This window comes from Oryzias latipes, chromosome 17, assembly GCF_002234675.1.
Source record: "Oryzias latipes chromosome 17, ASM223467v1".
Taxonomy (NCBI): domain Eukaryota; kingdom Metazoa; phylum Chordata; class Actinopteri; order Beloniformes; family Adrianichthyidae; genus Oryzias; species Oryzias latipes.
The window spans coordinates 24,122,724-24,146,162 of NC_019875.2; the positions used below are offsets into that span (position 1 = coordinate 24,122,724).

At 37.9% G+C, this 23,439-nt stretch overlaps 1 protein-coding gene and 1 long non-coding RNA gene across 8 annotated transcripts in view; one reads left to right on the plus strand and one right to left on the minus strand.

The window, feature by feature from the left end:
- The window catches only part of LOC101173579 (fibroblast growth factor 12), a gene marked incomplete at its 3' end in the record, with an annotated part of 29,697 nt that extends 20,523 nt beyond the window's left edge, over positions 1–9,174 (minus strand). Inside the window, 1 exon segment of one of the 2 annotated variants that reach the window (XM_023965238.1) lies at positions 9,029–9,174. In XM_023965238.1, the coding sequence (XP_023821006.1) occupies positions 9,029–9,047 (19 nt within the window). 2 annotated transcript variants of the gene reach the window in all.
- A 2,531-nt stretch (positions 9,175–11,705) lies between these two features.
- Positions 11,706–20,842, plus strand: LOC111949084. 6 transcript variants are annotated; one of them, XR_002875118.1, is made up of 10 exons: positions 11,706–11,737; positions 12,256–12,363; positions 12,504–12,575; positions 14,399–14,572; positions 14,649–14,736; positions 14,852–16,807; positions 16,880–16,962; positions 18,060–18,205; positions 18,625–18,754; positions 20,391–20,842. It is a non-coding gene; the product is annotated as an uncharacterized LOC111949084 (long non-coding RNA). The 6 variants fall into 6 exon arrangements; XR_002875120.1 differs by lacking the exon at positions 11,706–11,737 and adding an exon at positions 18,365–18,433 and having other exon boundaries at positions 12,003–12,363; XR_002875119.1 differs by lacking the exon at positions 11,706–11,737 and adding an exon at positions 18,365–18,425 and having other exon boundaries at positions 12,003–12,363.
- The last annotated feature ends 2,597 nt before the right edge of the window (positions 20,843–23,439 follow it).

Here is a 23,439-nt window from a genome sequence, read left to right on the forward strand (position 1 = left end):
GGCATGGTAGGTTTATTTTACTGTAAAATAAAGCCGACCAGGTGTCATCACAGCGGACAATACACACCTGTGATGCAGCAAAAAATGATCAAGCCATCATTCCAGTCCAATTTGTGGAACCACTTTAAATATTGCAGATATGTGCCAGTGTGTTAGAATGTTCTTGTATTATATTGATGTGGAAAAACAACAGTGGGCTGAACTTTAGGAAACTAAAATTTGAATGAATTTGCCATTTAATTCCAATTTACGTATTTTTTTGTATTCATATTTAATTTGCACTTGTTTATCTACAAGAAATACAAGGAATGTGGAAAACTTCACCTGCACTCTTCAGTATTTATCTCTGAGTCACACGTGTTGATTTTTTGGCTAAAGATGTCCGGGATCGATATTAGTTCAGTAAATCGGATCTAATCGGTTCATTAAAAATGAACCAATATCGAATCGAATCAGCAACCAAAAATTATGATCTATATTGAATCGCTGTTAAAATGAATCATTACACCCCCAATGTATTTCAGGCCCTGCAACAGACTGGTGACCTGTTCAAGGTATACCCTGCCTTCAACAGTAACTGGGTTGGTGCCAGCGGCCCCATGACTCTGAGAAGGATTCAGCAGGTTCTGATAATGGATGGACGGATGGATAGATAATTCACAACAGCCAGCCACATATTTCAATGCAAGGAGAATGGAAAAGATTTAGACGGGATGTATGAAACAAGTCATCACAGAGAGCACATCAACACAAACATTTAACAAAACAGAATTTTGCTGCCCTTGTTTTTTTCCTCTAAAATCCTAACATTCATTCATATATTTTTCCCTTCATTTGAAACAAGAGCAGTTTCAAAAATAACCAGTGACCATTTCAAGTTTGGCCAAAAGAAGGTTAAAACCCCTGTAGGTACTTTGATGCACATGTGTGTGGGTGTTGTTCTGCGGAACATGGACTAAAAGAAATGTCAGATACTTTTAACCATTAAGGGCTAAAGGAAAAAATGAGCATTGCAAACCTCTTTCATCCCATGATGAAACTGAATGAAATATTTAGAGTCTTTCTCTGCGACTCTGACATTCTCTTCTCAAACCAAATCCACCGAGACAGCAAGAGAGGGAAAAGTTTTTCTTCTGACTTCCACCGCATGCTCCCCTTATGTAAGATTTGAACAAAGTAGACAAGGGGGCAGAATCTAAAAAGCTATTAGCCTAGTTACAGTTTTGCATCTTTTTCAGCATGTCTGTGTGTCTACGAGGGAGAAAGACTGACAGGTAGACAAGGAAAGAAAGGAGAGACAGAGTTTTTTTAAACATTTTTCATAATTTTATAAACTGAATCATTTTTTTATCAGTTATATATTAGTGCTTAAATCTCATAGCACTCAAGTATAACTGAATATCCATAAAATATCAATAATAATCATATTTGCAAATGTGTGATATATTTTTAAATGCTTTGAAATTAAAGTAAGGAAGAGCTTGTAGTGTAAATCAAAATAATCGTTTGTTTTTTAGAAAAAAAAAGTATAAAGAAGTTGTGTATTTCCCTTGTGCTATCCTATGGGGACAAGATGACCATTGACGTGTTCTCCCTACCAAGGCAAAGGTGGATGAAGGTGGAGAGGATTTCATGTAATCCATGGAAACCAGTGAAGATCACAAATAATTGAAGACAAAAGTTCAGCACACTGTCTTGTGGGGTCTAGATGACCCCACTCCCAATGTTAAAGTGCCTAGGATAGCACAAAGGATATACTTTATTTGAATAAAAAAAGAACTATTTTTGACCGCTTCCAATTGCTATTTCCTTCAATTCTGTTAGGAGAAATCAATAAGCTGTGAAAATACTGCTTGTGCTATGACATTCACAAAAAAAATATTTTTTATATTGTCTATTAAATCATCTTAAAATTAACAATCATCCCAGAACTAATTTTTAAAAGTAGTTCTAGTCTGAAGGGGAAGCCTGTAATATTTGCTGACATCATGTGGCCATCTTGTTTATGACAATCCCAGGCCTTTTAACTTCCAAGACAACAGTTTGTACCAAAGAAGCCTTATGCACCCCATAAAGGTAGCAAACAATGTTGGAGTAGCCTTAAACTACACTTTGATGTACTTTCAAAAACTTAGATCTGCATAAGTAGTTTCTAACCCTTGTTCCCTTCCAATTTTGTATGTATTTTCACTTTTGATAGCTGATTTCTTGATTTCCTGCTCTTGTACCATGCTACAGAAATGATCTACAAACTTAGGATCTCAAACAACACACATAACCGGTTGATGCTGATGGATTCAGACCTTTGGAAGCAATTGAGAAATTACTTTTCTTGTTGCAAATTGACATGGTTGTACTAGTTGTGTGTATGCAGCTGAGGCCTCTATATATGTAAGTACCTTTGCCAACTGCTGAGAGTTTGCTTCCATCTTGTGGGGGACAAATGAACCACAGACGCTCAAAAAAGAAACTGGTGTTGCCACTTGAAAGTTAACGTCCTTGAGTTGCCTCACAGCTTTGTTGATTCACAATGGCTGGAACTAGATTTGATGGTGTGTTCTTGTACTAATCATCAAGTCTGGAGGAGGTGATAAACTGACATGTGATAGAACAAGAGCTATTTTGTGACTAACTGCCCTTCAAACACAGTCTATTGTTTTGCACGAATTGTCCAATTAATGTAATCGGCTTATGTTATTAAAGAGTGCATCTAAAGCTAAATGGATCAAACATATATCTGCTGAACTGTCGACGATTTTCTAGTTAGTTCAAACGTGTCTTTTCTTTCTCTTGTTAACCTGTAAAGCACTTTGGTGAGCCTGGGTTCTTAAAAATTGCTATATAAATGATAATTGTAAAAAAAAAAAAATCCAATTGTGGTGAACTAAAAAACCTGAAACATGATGAGTTAAAATGTCATAAACCTGGAAATGTAAGAAGTCGTCAGGTATCTGTTTAGGGGGAAAAACAAAGCTCCAGAACAATAATATGTTACTGTTTTTAAGACAAAGGGTCAAATCAAGATTTAATTTTAACATTAAAAATGTATTTATGAATATATGTTTTGCCACATCAGACTTAGAAAAATATATCCAAGACGTATTGCTTTAATGTGAAGAATACTTTTTTTTTATTCTATGCCTTCTGATTTCTGACTGGTTGTGTGTTGAAAGATAGTAGGGCAGCATAGAGTGCAAAGTAAACTAACAGCATTGTGGAAAATTTTAACAAAATATCTATTTCATAATTATACTCCATTAGAAAAAAAAGAAGATTTGGTTTTTAATGGAATTTGAAATAGAAAAGCAAGTTCTTAGTGTGAAGAACCTAAAAATAATTACAGATTTAAAAAAATTCAATTAAAAAAAGGTAAATGATAGACTAATATCCCTACACTCATGTATTCTCGCATTTGGTATCTGACTTTATGAGCAGACATATGAAGTTTTGATTCAGGTCACAGGGTTCATATAACACTGAGATGCAGGATAAGCACCGATAGTACTTTCTGTGAAAGTCCTACAGATCCCAGTGTGCCACTACTATGCTCCAAAGACCTCAAAGGAAATCAACTAATGGAGTTTCTAATTGTCTGCCCTGAATTTTAGAGCTGAGATACTGTGAGAGGAGACAGGCGAAGGTGTTACATCTGTCCACCAGTTACACATCATTCCGTTTTGCTCTATAGATACAGCTCTTTAATGCAGTGGAAGACAGTGTGGAGCTTTATCAGGAAAGAACAATAGTAGCAATGCAGTCCACTACCTGAGAGATAGAGGACATGACATGCATCTTAGGCTTGATGCCAAATACTGCTAAGCGGTTGCGTGAACGTTTGTGTGAGCTCATGTACGTCAGTCAGTTTATAGATTTTTAGGCAGGTTGAGGTAAAAACAAGTTCTGGCAAACATGTAAACACAATTTTAACATGCTAAAAAAATAATGGTGACCTAAAATCTAATTTTGAAGGCATTTTCTTTTGCACACTATTCAATAAAAGGCATGTTTAGCTGCATTTCAATCAAATGTTCAAGTTTGCACAGTTTCTAAAAGGGTATTCTTCACAGTTAAAACAATAAATCAATCTATTGGATCACAGGAAAAGTTGGAGGCGCTTGGCAGGAGTGCGTAAACCATGATGCTATCCATGGTGCTGAAACGCTTGTTTTGGGGCCCTCACTGCTGCCGCTTCCGGTTCCTGGAGTTTAAGGACTTAATCTCTTTATTGTCCCTGTTTTGGCTCGCTTTGAAGGCCAAACTGACTCATGCAAATACAGCACAATCCAGTAAAGTATCTGGAACAGTCTTCTCTCAGGAGTAGTGCGGGTTTCTGCCGACTGGCAGCAGTCATCCGCAGCTAGATGAGACTGCACGCAAAACTCTGAGAAAGATATGAAGAACACATGAGTATGCTCTCTCTGCAGCAGACTCAGGAGATATTCAGTAAAATAACTCACCCTACTCTCTTTATACATTTTTTTCTATAGTGGAAAAGCAAATACAGCCGTGAAGCTGCTCCACTCTCACCGTCGGGGATAGTGGTCGACTTCGATCGTTGTCCACAGAAACACTGCAGCATATGCGCTCCTTTCTGAAGGAATGTCCTCAGAATCCTCATTGATTTGGGTTGATGGGAGCCTTCCTCAATCCAAACAATCGGACAGGGCTATCACAACACAGGAGGGTCAGGCTGCATAGCGTCGCCAGCCAGCCAGCTTCTCTCTTGCAGGCTCACACAGCAGCCCTCAAACCGCCGGAAGGGCACAGTCTGCAGGACAAATTACGCTAAAACGAGACATCTTCAGTGATCCCCCCTCTCTTCTTTGCCTTTTTGGCCTCTCTCTACGTCTACAGCTCCTACTGTCCACCGGCGGTCATTCGCGTTCACTGCACCCTCCTCTTCCGCCACAGCAGGCAACGCAAGGACGTTACAATGTGCTCTTAATTGTACACCCCCTACCCCCTACCCCCTCCCCTCAGCGTCTTTACCAGCAGCGGACGTAACAGCAGCAACGGAGGGGAGCGGGGAGGGAGAAGCGAAGGGAGCGCGCACGCTGAAGTTAAACTGCAGGCTAAGTGGCCACGAGTGTGGTAATGCAGGTGCGGAAGCTCCAAAAGCCATTCATTTTTTTCTTCCCTTTTTACAACACCAGAAAGAGATCCACGCACGCGTCGACGTCAGCTGTAGCTCATTGGTTCAAAGCCAACGGTGTTTCTCCGAGATGTTTGATATCATCAGAAAGTTTATAGTTCAGTTCTGATGACACAAAGGTCCACCTCATTTTGCAATTTTTAAAGTTTTTACTAAACTGATCCAGGTGCAAAAGACAATTTTTTTTAAAGCTGAACTGCTTGTTGCACGTTTGCTGCAGATTTCTTCCAAAAACTACACTGCAAACACTGAATCTAAAGTAAAAGGGCCATTGTCACAAAAAATGTCTTATATATAGTGTCTTCCAATATTTTATAGTTTTTTAACAGCAATTTCAAAAAAATATATCTTTAATATATCTTTTTCTTAAAGACCTACTCCAATAAAAATTGCGTTTTTTGTTGTCGTTTCCCCATAATGTTGGGTTGGGGGTATGAGGGCCTGTAAGCTAGTGAGGGTGTGTTAACAGAAGGGTGATGGGAAATGGGGGTGGACTCATTCTGCACCAACAGTTCCCCCCACAACCCAGGCAAATTTCCATTAAACTACAGCTCCTCTGCAGAAACTATGTCCAATAGAAAACCATGGGGTTATTAAAAAAAAGATTTTTGCTAAATATGGTAAAATCACCTTTAAAAAAAAAACATTGGAAATGCTTTAAAACTAGATCAACAGTTGATCAGAGTGGAACTTAAAATGAGGATTATTTGTAAGACCATTTATTACCAATTATTTTTCTAATTTTAAGAATTTCTGACCTATTTGTATAGTTTTTGGAGTGTAAGCATTCAAGGTGACACAACTTGGCTAACTTAACCAAAATAATTATTTAAAAAAAATTAACTAAACATTTAAAAAACAGAGAACTTTGCAGCTGTGTGATTTAGATAGACATGAAGTTGATCACCATGTTGAAACACCAAGCTATAGTCTATGTAGCTCAAGATTATAATAAAAACCAGACTGTCAGACATATAGAAATGGAACCAGAAACTTGAAAATTTGTATAAACCATAAATTTTTATCCAAAGATGATTAACAATTTCAAATAAACTTAATGGTAAGTTGATAAAAACCATGAGTTAAAAGCCAGAGTACACTCATTTTATTTTTATGACCAAGATGACTGTAGCATTCCAGCACTATGTGAATTCTGCTAGTTTTCCACTAGAGGGTGTCATGATATAAAATTAAACATCCAAAGAACAGAGAACAACAATTTTGGTAATAATTCAAATTACTTGTTTATGTTAGCATATCTAACCAACAACAATGTCTAAATCTGCTTTTATCATGTATCCCCCACATTTTTTACACTCTTCTAAATGATCTCTATGCATCATTGCACCAGAGATGCACCTCATTGTTCAGCATAAAATAATGTGAGAAAATGTTGGTGCTGTTCATAAAATGCACTATAGTAATATGCATAAAGAATGCAGCAGGTCAGCAAAATGCTTCAACATCAGCAGCAATGCAAATAACAAGAGGTCAGTGAAGAATAAAGGCATTTATTAAGGGCTGGCCTTAGACCCAGCGTGACAGTTATGATGATGCTGCTCTATATGTATAGCAATCATTATACTCTTATTGCAGAGCCAATCATAACAAAAGCTAAAGGGTAAGAAAAAGGTCTTCGACTTACCAATGAGTTTCAATTACAAATGAAGCTACATGTCTAATTAAAAGTGATCAATATTGAGAATTTGAAATTATCAACGTAAATAAATGATAATTTGTGTTCTTTTGATAAAAATACAATGAATAAAAAATGTATCAAAAAAGATCCGTTTAGTCTTTGTTTCCTGGAATAAATAAAGATAAAGTCTAAAATGGACACAATCAGTTCTTACCAGCTAACACTTCCAATAATCCTAAGCATAAGTATCTCAAAAAAGTGTTTAAATATATCATTTAATAGACCCAAATGTGTGCCGTGTTACAGTATAAGCTTAATTTATGTAGACTTTGGTTTTCTTTTTTTTTATTTTCACTTTTACACTTCATTTGTAAACTTTCTCTGATTTTCTCAAGGTTTCTCAGATTTGCAGCGTAAGCATTCTTCTGGAATATAACATTGATTGCTATTTTTGGACTTCTGCTTTTGGATTTCTGTACCTGATCTTAAGTATAACTGAATATGTTAAGTCATATCTCTGTTTTGCTTTTCCCTGTTGGACATTTCCGAGTTATTCCCTTGATGTCATTCAGTTGCATTCTTCTACACTGATGGGCCAAAAAAAGGCCAAATAAAGTAATCCAGGAAGTAAAAAGTTATCTTTTTGAAAAAGTCTATTACATCTTAAAAATGAGGGGGAGCAGTTAAGAGACATTGTACTCGCCCGGAGAGTAAGTTAGTGTAGAACCGCCGCTGTTTGAACCTAAAAAGTGTATCTCCACGACAACAATTATATCTACATTTAAACATGTAAAGTGTCAAACATCAATTAAACTTAAGAAAGATGTATTGTTTTATTATGTTAAATGCAGGCATGAGCCAACTGAAAGGTTTTTCTTCATCCTTACATGCTTATTAACAAATAAAGACTTTTCTGAACTTTTCCTTTTTTTGTATACCTAAATCAAACTGAAACAAATCAGGAGCTAAAGTGAATTGTTGTATAGTGCCAATAAAACTACTTTTTCTTTGTAGTTCCATTAATAAAAATGTCCCTTAAAAAGGAAAAGAAAAAAATTATATGTAAGCCACTATTCATGTTGAATTGCTTCTCAAATTTCCCAGAGAATTATAGACAAGTGTGCACTCTTATTTTTTTTTATTTGTTTTTCAATATGAACCCATGCTAATGCGACTAAAGTGCTCACACAATGTTCATTCAGAGAAATCCACGCAGAACTTTCAGCTGCCTTTTATAGACTTCAACACAACCATGTGAACACTTGGAGAAAAGGAGCCTTCCTCAATAAAAGATGTCATGTTTTTTGGGTAAATGCAGCTGTGACTCTATAAACTTTTTAATTTAGACGCCAAATTGAAACTGAGTAGGCAAACATTGCTGAGTTCCTTCTTCTGTCTATGGCTTTTCACTTTTTCACCTTGTTTCACTTTGACCTTTACAGTAAGCAGGGCTAAAACAACACATGATTAGAAGGTTACCCTACTTAATCAATGGCACTCTCTACTTTATCCACCTATGTGATCTGCAGGTAAAGTTACTTCAACCTCATTAATCTTTAAAACGCTTACAGCAGCACCAGTCACAACAAAGACAAGTAAGAGGGGAAACATTTGCTGCGTGCGGCTTCTATAGGAGGCTTTGACTTCACCCAGTGCAGCAGAATTTTGGATGGTTTGATGGACCATAGGACCCATTTCATACAGTCTAAAAGCTGTGTCAACAGCACGCCGAGGCCACACCGCCACCACTGCACAGGGAACAGCAGCGCACAGTGGCGAAAGTGGAGAGCCAGCAGTTTTTGCCCAAAGCAGCTGACAGCACTGACAGAGTAGAGCAGGGAGCACGCAGAATGAAACGTTTTCCATGCGCAACTCTCCAGGGGGAAACGGACACATTTCAACTAAAGTCGCATTTCATTCACAGTTAATGCATTTTAGTGTGGGGAAAAATGCGTCCAGGACGATGGTGAGGATGATATCTGAAGAGGTGAGGGTGCACGCAGGAGTGGGCAAACTATTCGAGGCTGCAAAGCAGGTATACAGCAGCAGAATCAAGCTGCAGCGCTGAATAATCCAGAAGAGAAATTGATTCCTTTTCTGAAAACGCATCCCTGTGTCTTTGATAATAGGAGCAGTGGGCGCGTTTGCAGCCTCTGAAAACTCACACGGCGGTGTAGTAAACATACATTAGATGATCCAATTTGTCCATAAGTTCTTTAAGAGCAGGGGTTTCTTACCGGCGTTTTTGTCACCCATGTCCTCGTGCTCTGCAGGAGTTGCTGCGTAAAGTGACGCTTGCGCGGCTCTCTGGACGGGAAGTTAGATGAAGAAAGTTCAAACAATAGATGGAGAAATTGGATCCTCAGAGCAAAGACTCTCGTTTATCTCGCAGGAGGAGCTTCACTGGATAAGCCTCCCTCTCTCCTGGTCTGTCTGGAGTTCTCCTGGGTGGACTGGGGACCCAGGTAAAGTATGTGGGGAGGGGCGGGGGAGGGGGGGGGTTGCAGGCTGGTCTTTGTCTTAATGCAAAAGTGTTGTAGTGTTGGCTAAACTAACATACTATAATATGATGATGATGATGATAAATTCAGTATGTCAAGCCATTTTTAAAATCTGCTGGCATTGGATGCCAATAAATATTTGTGACATCTTTTCAGGCGTAGAATTTAGAAGGTGACTAACATTTTATTTGGTACCAAATTCACTTTTAGCTTGGGTATTAATACACAAAAGGGCGTTTTTTTTCTCACATTGACCATATTGCTGAACTGATACCTTCTGAAACATCAGTTTTTCATGCAGAAATCAGATCATTTACATGTTCTAGTAATTTGATGGTGCATTTTTCCATGGTATTTGATCACAAAGCAGTAGAACTTTGTGTAATCAATGGCTGCTTATCCAGACTGAGCTTACTTTCAATCAAATTAACTTTAGTTGAACAGTGGGGAACTTGTCATGTTGGTTTCAGGAAAAACCAACTGTATTCATTTTGCTCTTCTTCTTCCAACTTTAAAGGCACTGCTATTGCAGTAACTTTCACTTTTGAAAGGAGTTAGAGGTTAACACCAGCTGGATTTAGTATCCTCTGAAAGAATAAATATTTGACTGGTCACCCAATGCCCATCTCTGCTGCCCCAAAATACCACAATTATGCTCCGAACACCAAAATTGCACAAAATATGCTGGACAGGACATAAAAAACAAGTGTGGTACTAACTGGCCCATTGATCAGTGTCTTAGAAAGCGCCCCGTCAGCACCCTGATGGGGCGCTATGACAGCAGCTAGAGTTTCCTATGATGGTATAAAAAGAAAGTGCTGCTGGTATAAGATGTTTCAGAGTTTGTGCTGAAATAGAAGCCTCAAGGCCAAATGACGTTGACAGCATCCCGTTCAAATCCAGATTCAAATCTCAGCACATTTGCAGGAGGAGAGCATCAGATTTGGCTTCATTATTTTGTCCGTGTGGATATTGTTGCAGTGGGATAAATGGTTGTCCTACACGAATGACAAGTTGTTCTGATTTCACACATAATGCTTCCTGTCACATGGACAGGTGGCCTTGCCTCCGTGCTGCCGCGGCGTCGGATCTCAGAGAATCAATGAAAGGAACTGAAAGAGGACACCTCTGTGAGGTGAGAAAGAACTGCAATGAACAGAAACTAGTTTGAGTTCCCACTGAATCATTCAGAAATCATTGTACTGAAGATTCTGACGTATTTCAATTAAAAATACATTTCTTTTCACTTGACTGTATTTTACTTCTAGATACCCTGACCTGTGCTCTGTTACAGTTTCCACTGCTGCTCTTCATCTGATCACCTCTAACTGCTCTTCCTCATCCCAGTGTCCTCTCTGCCCCAGACCTGCACCCAATATCATCTGACCTGCCTGTATGTCCTTGGTCTGTACAGTGGCAAAGGCATAATTCTCTTCTTTCCTTATATCTTTGTCCAACAATTAATTTCCCTGCAAACTCAGAGACAGTGTTGTACTGTAAACAGGGACACATTGTCACATTTAGTGAAGATAAATTACTTGTTTTGTTACTCCAAAGCATTAATTTTTTTCACACACACCCCCCTCAACACCATTACAGCAGTTCTTTGTGCAATGTTATACAGAGTGGAAGTAACACAGCGAGTGCAGATTTTGCATTAGGGGAGAGCTCTACTCTGCAGATACTGCAGTGCAGACTTCACCCCACAAATTCTACCTTCTTTTTCTATTTCTAGAGTCTTTGGCAAGTTGGTGGACAACCCAGTCTCATCCTAAAATGTGTAGTAGCTACATTTGTCCACATGGAAATGCGTGAGAGTTTTACAAAAACGCCCCCTAAACTGTGAGGGGGATACGTTTCATTTTTCTATTCATTTTCTACGAGCCTTCTCAGGATCACGTGACTTTGGAGGTTTGGCCTGCCGTGAGCAAAAAACATGGCGGATGCACGTTCATTTTTTCGGTGGAATATCCCATAAAACAAGATATTTTGAGGACTAATTTTTATTTTGACAACATTTCTAGTGAGAAATATACCATTTTCTTTTAAAATATGCTTTCATTTAGGACATACAGTTTGTAGTTTGCTTGTTTCGTTCAACTTTTTCTCCCAAAAGCTCTCTGTTACGTTGGAGAAACACGTTAACTTTCATTCATATCTGCAGACGTGCGCGTGGGTCACGTGACTAATATGTTTCTCTTTTTTTCCGCAGAAAATTGTAAAATATGAGTGAATATGGACTGATTTTTTTTTGAAAACATTTCTAGCAGTATATATCCCCTTTATTTTCGTAATATTGCAGACATGAAGTTGTTAGTTTGTTACGTTCAACTTTTCCTCAAAGGATCTGAAAGCGTCTGATCTTTTCCATTCATATATGCGGGCTGACGTGGGTCACGTGACGTGCCTTTCTCTTTTTTTTCCTGTGGAAAATCTCGTAAAAAGGTACGTTGCGATTTATTAATTTCATTTATTTACATATCTAGGGACCCGTGTATAGGTTTTCTCTTTCCGTGTTGCTGTTGCGGCGATCAGGCTTTGATTGACATGTGACAACAAACCGGAAAAATGTTGAGTTCAGGGACGGACCAAAGAGTTCTTTAAATTGATTTTTCTGCATTTTAATTTATTTACACTACGAGTCTAATGGTGTGTGATTAAAAAAACTATAAATATTATGATAAATGAGATGAAACAATTATTTTGATGGAGTTTATAAAATATTAGGATCTATTATATTCTTTTTTCTTTAACTGTCAATTTTTTTGACGTATCTCATATATTATAGTATTACAATGAAGTGCTCTAATTTATCTGTTAAAAAAGGTTTCATCACTGTTTCCTGTAGTAATTCTCAATAAATTTTTAAATAGGATATATTAAATAGGATATATTATCTAAAGTAAACAGGCTTTTAAGCCTTCAATTTGCCCCAATTGACATGAAGTGCGCATTTCGAAAAGCCAGTGAACGCAGCGTCATACGGGCACCCCCACCCCAATCCACCGGAAACCCCCCCGGATGAACCCGCAGGAAGGCGCGCGGCTGAAGAACTCTTGGACAGCTGGAAGGTGGGCGATGATTTGAACTTTTCTCTGTAGAAATGTAATGTTTAGATTTGGGAAACCAGAGATGGTTTTTAGTAAAAACGTGTTGGCTGTTTAGGATTAACGTTGAATGACGAGGCGTTTTTCCATCTTAAATTGAAAAGGCCGCAGGATCACGGTGAAGGCCTCTTCTGTATAGAGGACGGGGGCGGAAACGTCACGTGGTCTCCGCAGAGGTAAGTTTCCTTTTGGGTCATTTAGCCAGAAACGGGGGTCTGCAGCCCTTTAAACAGCTAAGAGCCTTTGTAATGTCTCACTGTCCAGAACTCAGTAGGACACACAAGGTGTCTCTTCAGCTTTTAGAAAATCAAACACTCATTTGCATTTATGTTATTTTGGAAACTTGATAACTACTGGGGTTTACAAAGGCTTTTTCTTTTTTACACATTGTAGATTTTATGTTGTTAGTACATCTCAGCCAGTATTTCTTTAAGGGCCTATATCATGCAATATCAACGTTTTAAAATTTTAAGTGTATTGTAATGTTAATTCCTCACAAAAACAAATCCACAGTAGTATTTTGATCCATTCACGCATCTCTCAGCATTCCTCTGAAACCCTCTGAGCACCAGCCCCTCCCAAATCACAATAAGAGGGTCCTCACATTGTGACGTCATCATAAGTGAGGAGCAGCCTCTTCTAGGAAGAGCCTGTGCAGCTAAACCGCCTCCAGGCTAACAGACACGCCCACTTTCTCAATGGAGCTAGCGGTGATCAGCAAAATGCTTTCATTGCACAATATTCACATCCATCTTTGCAAAAGTTTGGATGGAAGAAACGCAGAAACGCTGCCGACGCCGACTCTAGGTTGATGTCATGAAATAGGCGACACCCACAAGAAACGAAAGGCGGAGCCTCAGAGATCAAGGAAATAGTTTATTCTAAATGGCTAGCATGGTATAGGCCCTCTAAATTGTGCGTATTGACCTCAAATTGATTTTTTGTGGTACGTTGTCAGGTTTAAAAAAATTTGTCATAAATGCTGGAATTTCTTAAAATATTGTGCATCACCGCTTGATAGATTATTGAAGCATTATGGGTACTGTAGTCAGGAGCCTGGCACAGTAATACTTTGCTTCAACTGTTGAGTAGATCACCAAGTTGAGTAAAGTTTGACTTATCTGACTGTTTTGTTTTGCGTGATGCGCTGTGTCGTCTGAAAAATAGGATATTTGTTTGAATTAAAAACATTTTTATTTTTTGTCAGAGAACCGCAAAGGAGGGGTCAAGGAGCCACTTGTGGCTGTGGAGCCTCAGGCTGTAGACCCCTGGTCTAAACAATTATGGCTGATTTGGCTGACCACATTTATTTATCCTAGCGTTGTCAACAAAGTTAAAGAGCCGCTCCAATGGAAGTCATGTTTTTAAGATCAAACATTTTTCTCATTATTGAGAACATTAACAAAAATATAAACAGATACACAATGATATAAGATTAAAACTGTTTCTGAGTATTTATTCAAATCTCGATGGATCAGGAGAAGATGAAACTCATTGTCTCAAAAAGCTCTTATTTGTGACGCTCTAACTGCCATGAATGGGCCAAAGTCTCTGCTCCACTCCAATTCTGATGCATCCACTTGCAGACAAAAACCAGTAGATCCATTAATGTCCTGAGTTCCCTTGTCTGAGCTGGTATCTGGCTCAAAAGTGTACACATGGATAGCTCCAATGTTGCTCATTGATTTTTTTTTTTGCTATGCTAATGTCGGCTAGGGCTTGTGAGGTGCTATAAGCTAGCGGGAGAGAGAATCAACAAACGGTTTATGGGAAATTAGCAGAGGCAAACATCTGCACCACAGCTCTGAGGTGAAATTCTTATGAGCTGCTGTGCTGCAGAAAAATGTCTTTAAAAACAAAATGATCGTAATTAAAAAAAACACTGGGAACGATTTTATAATAGCTAAAAATTCTGTTAGAATGTCTGATTCCTGATTCTTTTGTGTGTGTATGTATATACATAAAAGAACCTCATGTTTTTTTCCCTTTCCTCTCTCAGACTGGTCAGTTATTTGGAGACAACATGTACAAATAGTTCCTGGACTGATCTGCTAACTTTGAGGTGGAGAGGCTGTCAGGTTCATCTGTTTCAGGGTCCTGCATGCTCTCCCTCCATGTTTGCCGTAGCAGTGGATGGAACTTGCAAAATGTACTGTTTTGAGAGCCAACTGGGGTGTGTAAATTTTTTTTCCACCTACATTTTTGATGGTATAAATGTTTTTCTTATGTAAACTTTTCTGTTCTTTTAGGCTCAGTGGTTATTTTGAAGATGCGTTTCTGACCAAAAACACTGTGGAGACCTCCTTTGTGAACTGCATTCATGGGGAAATAGAAAATGTAAAGCTATTTTCATGTCTTCTTCCTCAAGAAAAGGAACACGCCTGCATATATGTTTTATTGTATTTTGTGTCATATCATCATGTTAATATACGACATTCATTTGTTTTGATAGAATCCTGGAGATGGGAGATGTGGAGCAGGAAAGTTTGTGGCAGCACCAGAGTCCTCCAACAAGTCTTCTGGCAAAGTAAATGAGGAAGGATCGCAGTCTACCGTCGTGGAGTTTTGCTGAAAGGACTGAACATGTTCCATCCATCCATCCATCTTCTTCCATTCATTCAGAACCAGGTTGTGAGGGCAGCAGTCTTAGCAAAGATGCCCACACTTCCCTCTCCTCCAGCTCCTCTTGGGGGACCCCGGGGCCAGCTGAGAGACGTAGTCTCCCCAGCGTGTCCTGGGTCTCCCTTAGGGCCTCTGCCCAGTGAGACATGCATGTCAGGGTACAGACTACATTTTAATTGTAGCAAGACTGAAGTAAAATGTAGCAAAATGACAATGAGTTATCTTAAATTAGGGGTAAATGACATGAGAAATTAAGAATATTAGAAGTGTGGAGTGATACGTGTATTTATCAGTATGTTAGCTGCAGGAAGGGTGCTGTCCTTGACACGTTCCTTTACTCAGACAGGATGACAGGTAGGGAAGGGGGTAGCCGATGATCTGCTCCAGTATCTTCAGCACAGAAGCTTCTACTGCTCTTCTTCAGTTTGATCTGAGAGCCAGACCATGATACAGTTGGACTGGCTGAGCGGTAGGTTGCCAGCAGCTTCAGACGTGCTGATGTGCCTTGTTGATAACGTCCTGGATGTTAGGAAACCAAGTTAGATCAGCTGAGATGGGGATGCCCAGGAAAGGGAAGCTGTGAACCCTCCTCTGTGCCTACTAAAGTCCAAGATGACTTTCATGGTCTTTTATTTGCCGATCAGCCTTACACTATACAGTTTCCGCACTTGTCTACAAAGTTCACCTCAGTGACCTTTAATAAGTCTTTGTTATTGGCAAGTTAATTACTTATATCCAAGACATGGAGATGTGGGTCCAGTATGAGCAGGATTTGGGAAATGGCAGTTGCCAAGAACTCACATGAAGTTTCAAGGTTTTTGCCTTTATTTGGAGGAAAAAAAGTTTTTGTCCTTTGTTTGTTGTGCAGAATTGCAAACCTAGAAAGAAATCAAGTTGAAAGAATTTATATAAATGTATTTGCCCTTCTTTTGACCCTTCTACATCATGAATATTTGGTGGCTGTTGCTTGGCGACTGTGAGATCTCTCCATAGGATTGACATGGGCTGGGCCTCTCCATGACCTTGATATGATTGTTCTTCAGCCATTCCTTGGTTGCCTTGGCTGTAGGTTCTAGGTCACTAACCTGTTGGAAGACCCATTCATGACTGATTTGAAGGGTCCTGGCTTAAGGAGGGTAGGAAGTTCTCACTCAGGATTTTCCATTAATGGCTCCATCAACGTGGTGACGTAGCTCTGTGCAGAAAAATAGCCACAAAGCATAATGCTTCCACCTCCATGTTTGACAGTGGGGAAGCTGTTCTTGGGGTCATAGGTAGCAATTCTCTTCCTCCAAACCCAATGGTTGAGTTGATGCCAAAGAGCTCAGTTCTGAGCCAAACATTCCATTATGCAGAATAAACTGATAAAGCAAACCCTATTTTTCAGTGTGTGATTTTCATTTTTTCATAAATCTTAGGACAATTTAGATGATAAAAGTAACAAATAAATGAAAACAGTATAATACAGCAAATATGTAAATATTTGATGTGATGAACAATGCTTATCTGATTTAGACCCAACATGAAATATTTTTTGACACACACACATCAAGTTGTGTTATTTAATGCTCGTAATTTAGACACAAATGATAGAAATGTTAGGTTTATATGCCAAAGATATGCCATGTGAAAATTTTAGTGCAAATACGCATGCGTGCGCGCCGTGCACATAAAGCCACCCCACCCCCACGTATCCGCGCGCCGGTCGGTGGGTGCTGGGCGTCAATAAAGGTAATCTGGTTGTCGCGCGTTCTGCATCTCTGCACGAGCTAAAGAAGTCTCAAAGGTAAGAAATGTGAACACACGAGGCATTAATGAAAATACTTTATGATCATCTAAAAGTATTTTCATCTGACAGATGAATGCCGCTGTTGTTATCACTGTAGAGCGGGGCTGAAAAATACGGCCTCCATCGAGAGACTGAACGTAACACGACTGCAGGTTACTATGATCATCATAGAAAAATGTATTAATTATTTGTTTCGACTGTATAGTTATTGTGGTGGAGCAGAGGAAGGGAGGTTTGTGAGAATCGGGGTTACATTAGCTAATGATTATGGCAGCGCTCGCGCCACCGCCGGTTTCCCGGCAAAAAAAAGGAACAGTAATTTACTGATATATTAAAGTGTTATGATTGACCTATTTAGGGTTTTTCTCCAAATTTACACAAAAAACGTTGTAACAACGATCATCTGGACTTGGTTTTGTAAATATTTTAAAACAGTCTCTGTCTCAGAGACCTGGACTGACTGACTCCTCCCCCTCACGTTCCAAACAGGAAGTACCCGCTGGCTCCAAGGAGCCAAAATCCTATAGACTTCTAAAGAGAAACAAACAGCTGTTAGTCAGTCATTCTATGGGTCAGATTAACCATTCTTGTTGTGATACCCTTTTAAACATGTTTTTGCTAATTCCAGTTATTTGTTTTACAAAACTGTTTCTTTATCACAAGTTATTCAAATTATAGACTGACCAACAGATGCCTCAGTAATAGCATGTGCCACCTTGAATGTTTGTTTGACAAATTCCACCAAGCTCACTTTCAGTGGAAGCAGTGTGGACTTTCAACAAGCTTACTCCTGATTGGCGACAGTAGTTGCCATAGAAATGTTGACTCAGATCAATCACTGTCAACTGGCTCCAACGTGGTGACGTCTTTATCACAGAGAAACGACGACAGAATTGAATTTGTTATGATGGATCTGGAAGTAAATGGGTGACGTCACACTCGCTCAGACCTTTTCTCTGATCCAGTCAAACTGCTTTTTTACCAGTTTTATTCCAGAAATCATTTTGGATAAGAGGAAAGACATCTTCAGCTCAAAACCAAGTCTTCATGACCTTTTTTTTTTATAACTTTTCTTTTTAAAATTCAGAACTAATAACCTGCACATTCTTACAAAACTGTTAGACTTCAATTGCTACCTTAATTTAATTGTAAAACTAACAACCATTGTCATTGATATGGCAATATTTTCCCCAAATCTTATCAGAATGTGGAACTGGAGACATAAAAATTCTGCTTTTCCTATTTTCAGCTGAATCTGCCACGAGGCTCGACAACGTCTTCCATCAACTGCAAAGCGGTGATCGCTGTGGCCACCAAAACATCCAAATGTCAGGCGGGCTACAAAGATTTCAGGCCAAAAGAGAACGCCTCACATGTGATGAAGTGTCTGTATTGGTATGTATTTACCATCTGTGACTCAGAGTCATTAACCAATTGTCGATCTGTTCACAGTGTTGTATGATAATTTAAATTTTGACGATGACGATACAAAAATTGCTGCCAAACCTGCCAAAAAGTCCCGCCTCTTACCACACACATGTTGTGCCCCCTAAGGTGCCCTAAGTTCCCTGATCAAGCAGAAACGTGCTTTGACTGGATGAAGGCCTTGTATCAGGTATACTGGTAATAATAATTTTACATTCACCTCAGTCTGTTGTTGTTCCTCATTATTCATGGAAGCTTGATGACACCACATCTTCAATCTGCATGAACTCTAGTTTGATTAGAAACTTTCATTTGTGAACCGTCAGCAGATCTGGTCATGTCTCACCAAAACAACCACACTAATCATTTTATCATTTTCATCCATTAAGGTTGGAAAAACCAGCAGCCCTCCAGTGCTTCAGCCGTCCAACCATCAACCGTTTCAGACATCCATCCTCCCACCACTTCAGCCCCACAGCCGTCCACCAGTGTGCCAACTTCGGACATTTTACTATCCTGGTACAATCTTATTTTTCTGCACAGTTAGCAAAAATGATATGTTTTTTAGATATTCCTGTGTTTTTTATCCTCAACAAATGTTTCTCCAAAGAAATATGAAAATACAGAATAATTCATCTGGTGGTTATTTTTACTCTTTTCCTCAAATCTTTAATAAGAAAAAAATAATTCAGTTCAAGTTTACTTGTGCTTTTCTTTTTAATGGGCATTACAGTTGATATAAAACATATAACATGCAATTAAAATGTTTTGTAGTTAAAAACATTTTACACACTATTAAAAGATTCTATAAAATATTATTTAAATAAAAAAGGATTCCTTTCCAAGAAAATGTTGACTACCGTATATCTTACAATAGTAGCCCTGGCGTTTATTCCATCACAGACAGAACAGTGATGGTTAATGGGTTTATTTTGCAGCAAAATTTCATCAAGAAATGCAGACAAACACCAGCAGATGAACATTTCAGGATTTATTCAAATGATGAGAATATTGGATTGTGTTCTGATCAGCACTGGCTGTTGACGTTTCTTTTCTCCTTGAAGCATCAGCCTCCGTATCAAAAATCATCTTGGTTGTCATGAGGATCTCTTTCCTGGAGACACGCCCACCTTTCCGTCTTTGTGCAATAATTCATGTTCAAACCAGTTCTTCTAATTTGTCGCTTTTCTTTGCATTTCCACCAGTAAAAAGTAATACGACAAAATACTTGCAGAATTTGTAAAGATTTGGATTTTGTATTATTAATTTGCCTTTTTTAGTCTTTTATTATAAAATAACTATGCATTATTACTTTATTTTAACTAACACATTTATCTTAGTTTACAGTAGTCCTCTTAAACATCTCTTAAACAAGTTTACACTTTTCATCTTTCAGAATGCAGCCGTGTGATTGGAGGAAAAGATTAATATGCAATGAGGACATTTAAAGAAAAAAGGAGCAGTTTTTATTTTACATTATTACTATTTTAAAGTAGAACTCTAATGTATATAAATGCTTTTTTATTAATTTGTTTGGCATATTTACTGTGTTAGAGTTCTGATGATTGTTTTGAGTGGTAAACGTTTTTATTTTATTTATGAAACCCAGATGGAGTTAATGGAGTGCTCGTCATGTTTTATGCTGTATATATTATTAATGAATTTATTTATTTATTTTGAAGTGCCTATTTGCAAGTAAAGAAGGCGGGGTTATGGTTAAAATACGTACGGACAATCCAGCAACGTGCCTCTTCAACATGAATTTCCATCAGTTTTTTTGCTTGGTCGCAAATAAATAAGTCCAAATAATAATCAGCCTAATTTGTTTTTTTGTTTATTTAAAATTATATTAATATTTTCTAATTTTCTTTGTCAATAAAAGGACAAAAGGGGTAGATGATGGATGCATGTCCAAGTTTTATTATTCATGTTCTACAAGTTGTTAGATATTGATTATTTGATGCTTTTGTGCTATGCGTTAAAAATCAATGTAATATTGTAATTATTCATAAATATTTGAATAATACTAATATTTCCTACAAAGGATAACTGACACTAATCAAATTAAAAACAGTCGTCCTGTAAGCACTGAGTGAACAAACTGTAGCCCATCGTCTATCACTGTTTGATTGAACCTTCTCTACTTTTCTTGCAGGGGGGGGTCATGGCCTCTACGCTGGATTCCAAAAAAGAGACAAAAAAAACCCCGACCTCAACCCCCACTCTTAGTCAGACATGTTTATTTTTTTATTTACAATAATAAATAATATACTATGTACATTTATTTTGTTTTACTTTTTTATACTTAGTTTCCTTATTTCCTATAATATTTATTAGTAGTTGTTGTTTGTTGATGTTAGTTCTTTTTAGACCCTTTTATGTTAAAATAGACGTAAATGATCCAGATGCTGATATTCTAATATATAGACAGATTTATGAATGAATTATTCTCAACAGAAGTTCAACGCTACTGTGGTAGCAGTTTGACTGTTTTACTGTTTAGTTTTACTGCAATCTGTCGTGCCTCACCCACTGTCCATCCCATAAAAAGAACAATTCTACATCATTAACCTTTTATTATTTTTATTCATATGGCACATTCATAAATACAAAGTTAGAAATTATACCCCCCATTTTTCTATCTTTATCAATGAGTTCAAACAAAACATGAACACAATAAGAAACTCTGACCATAAGAAAGCATTTAAAACATTCAATCTGTGCGTCACTTTCAATGTTTTTGTGAAAAATTTCATAATAATCCTCTGGTTTGTTTCTTTCTTGTTGCTGTTGGGAATTGTTGTTTTGAATTGTTACAGTCAATAAAGTTTGTATAAAAAACAACTGCAATCTGTCATGCGACATGATACCTGCAAAACAAAAAGTTTGCATTAGTAATGGAAACATTAATTTCTGTAAAAAAAATAAAAATAAAAACCTGTTTGTCGCTGGGCTTATTTTTAGAACTTAACCTTCCCGATAAACGTGGGACCAATCACAAAACCAGCTTAGAGCCAAACGTCTTTTTTTATTATTTACAGTGTATTTCTAAACTCAACTAGTTGATGTTGAAAAAATACGCTTGCATGGACTTTACGACAGAGTACATCGGTCCCTAGAAATGTTATTAAACCTAAATATTAAACCTCAGACGATCTTATTTTACGAGATTTTTCCACAGGAAAAAAAAGAAACTCGCGTCACATGACCCCGCGTCAGCCCACAGATATGATGGAAAAGATCAGACATCGTACACAGCATTTAGACTTGTAGTGTGAATACTTTAACATGTAAAAGAATATTGAATAAAAAAATCGCTAAGTAAATTTAGAGAACTCTCCAGTCCGTTCCTGAACAACATTCTTCCGGTTTGTTTAAATGTCCTTCAAAGTCGCAACAACACAGCATGAAACCTATACACGGGTCCGTAGAAATGTAAATAAAAATAATTAATAAATAGCAACGTACCTTTTCACGAGATCTTCTATATGAAAAAAGAGAAACTCACGTCACGTCACGTGACCCACGTCAGGCTGCATATATTTATGGACAAGATCAAACGCATTCAGATCCTTTGAGGAAAAGTTGAACGAAACAAACAAACTACGAACTGCATGTCTGCAATGAATGGATATTATGAAAATAAAGGGGATATATACTGCTAGAAATGTTTTCAAAAATAAATTAGTCCACAATCACTCCTATTTTATGGCATTTTCTGCGGAAAAAAAGAGAAACATATTAGTCACGTGACCCACGCGCACGTCTGCAGATATGAATGAAAGTTAACGTGTTTCTCCAACGTAACAGAGAGCCTTTGGGAGAAAAAGTTGAACGAAACAAGCAAACTACAAACTGTATGTCCTAAATGAAAGCATATTTTAAAAGAAAATGGTATATTTCTCACTAGAAATGTTGTCAAAATAAAAATTAGTCTTCAAAATATCTTGTTTTATGGGATATTCCACCGAAAAAATGAACGTGCATCCGCCATGTTTTTTGCTCAAGGCAGGCCAAACCTCCAAAGTCACGTGATCCTGAGAAGGCTCGTAGAAAATGAATAGAAAAATGAAACGTATCCCCCTCACAGTTTAGGGGGCGTTTTTGTAAAACTCTCACGCATTTCCATGTGGACAAATGTAGCTACTACACATTTTAGGATGAGACTGGGTTGTGGTGGAACTTGTCAGGATGCCAGCAATTTTCCCCCAGGCCTGTCAATACTGTTTACCTAGTGTCCAAGGCTTACATCAGTGAAAAAACACTAAAAGTATTTAATTTTTTTGGATGTTGGAGATAATATAAAGAATTTCCAGATTCAATAATTCTGGTCAAAGCAATTGTGAAAAAAACTGTTTAGTGTATTCAGAGACGTTTTAGCCATTTTTGTGGTGAAAACTAAAAGGTGCATAAAAAACACATTGACTAGAAATAATGGCTCAAAATCGAATATAATAATTGATAATAATTTCTGCAATGCAACTGATACTTTGCCTGAGTTGTGGGGGGAACTGTTGGTGCAGAATAACCCCCAGCCTCCATGTCCCATCCCCCTTCTATTAACACACTCTTCCACTAGCTTACAGGCCCTCGTAGCCCCAAAAATCATATTTGTTTAAATCCTGAAGACAGCGATCTCTCATGATTTGTTCATCAATAGAGGTGTCATGATTAATCTTTTTATATTCCTACCATCCAACTACATCAATCTGTGCGAGGAAAGTTGTTAATCGAATTGACCAGTGTCAGTAACAAATCTGTTATAATCGATCTTGGAAAATACCATTTGAATTGAGGCACGGTACGTTTATTTGACTATTGGGAGCAAAAATGGATCAGTCCATCATTCCAGACCAATGTTTGGAAACACTTTGAGTTTAGCTAAGACGTGTGAACATACAGTGTACTACAATGTTCTAATAATGCTCCCTTTTACATTATTTTGATGTGGAAAAACAACAGTGGGCTGAACTTTAGGAAACTAAAATGTGAATGGATTTACAATTAACTCTTGTTTACATATTTAATTTACACTTGATTAACTAACAAGAAATACAAGGAATGGGAAAAAACTTCACCTGCACTGTTCAATACGTAGGTATTTATCACTGTGTCACACTGGTTGAATTTCTGGCTAAAGATGTCCTGGATCGATTTTAGGTCAGCGAATCGGATCAGTCCAGTGAAGCAATATTAACTATGAA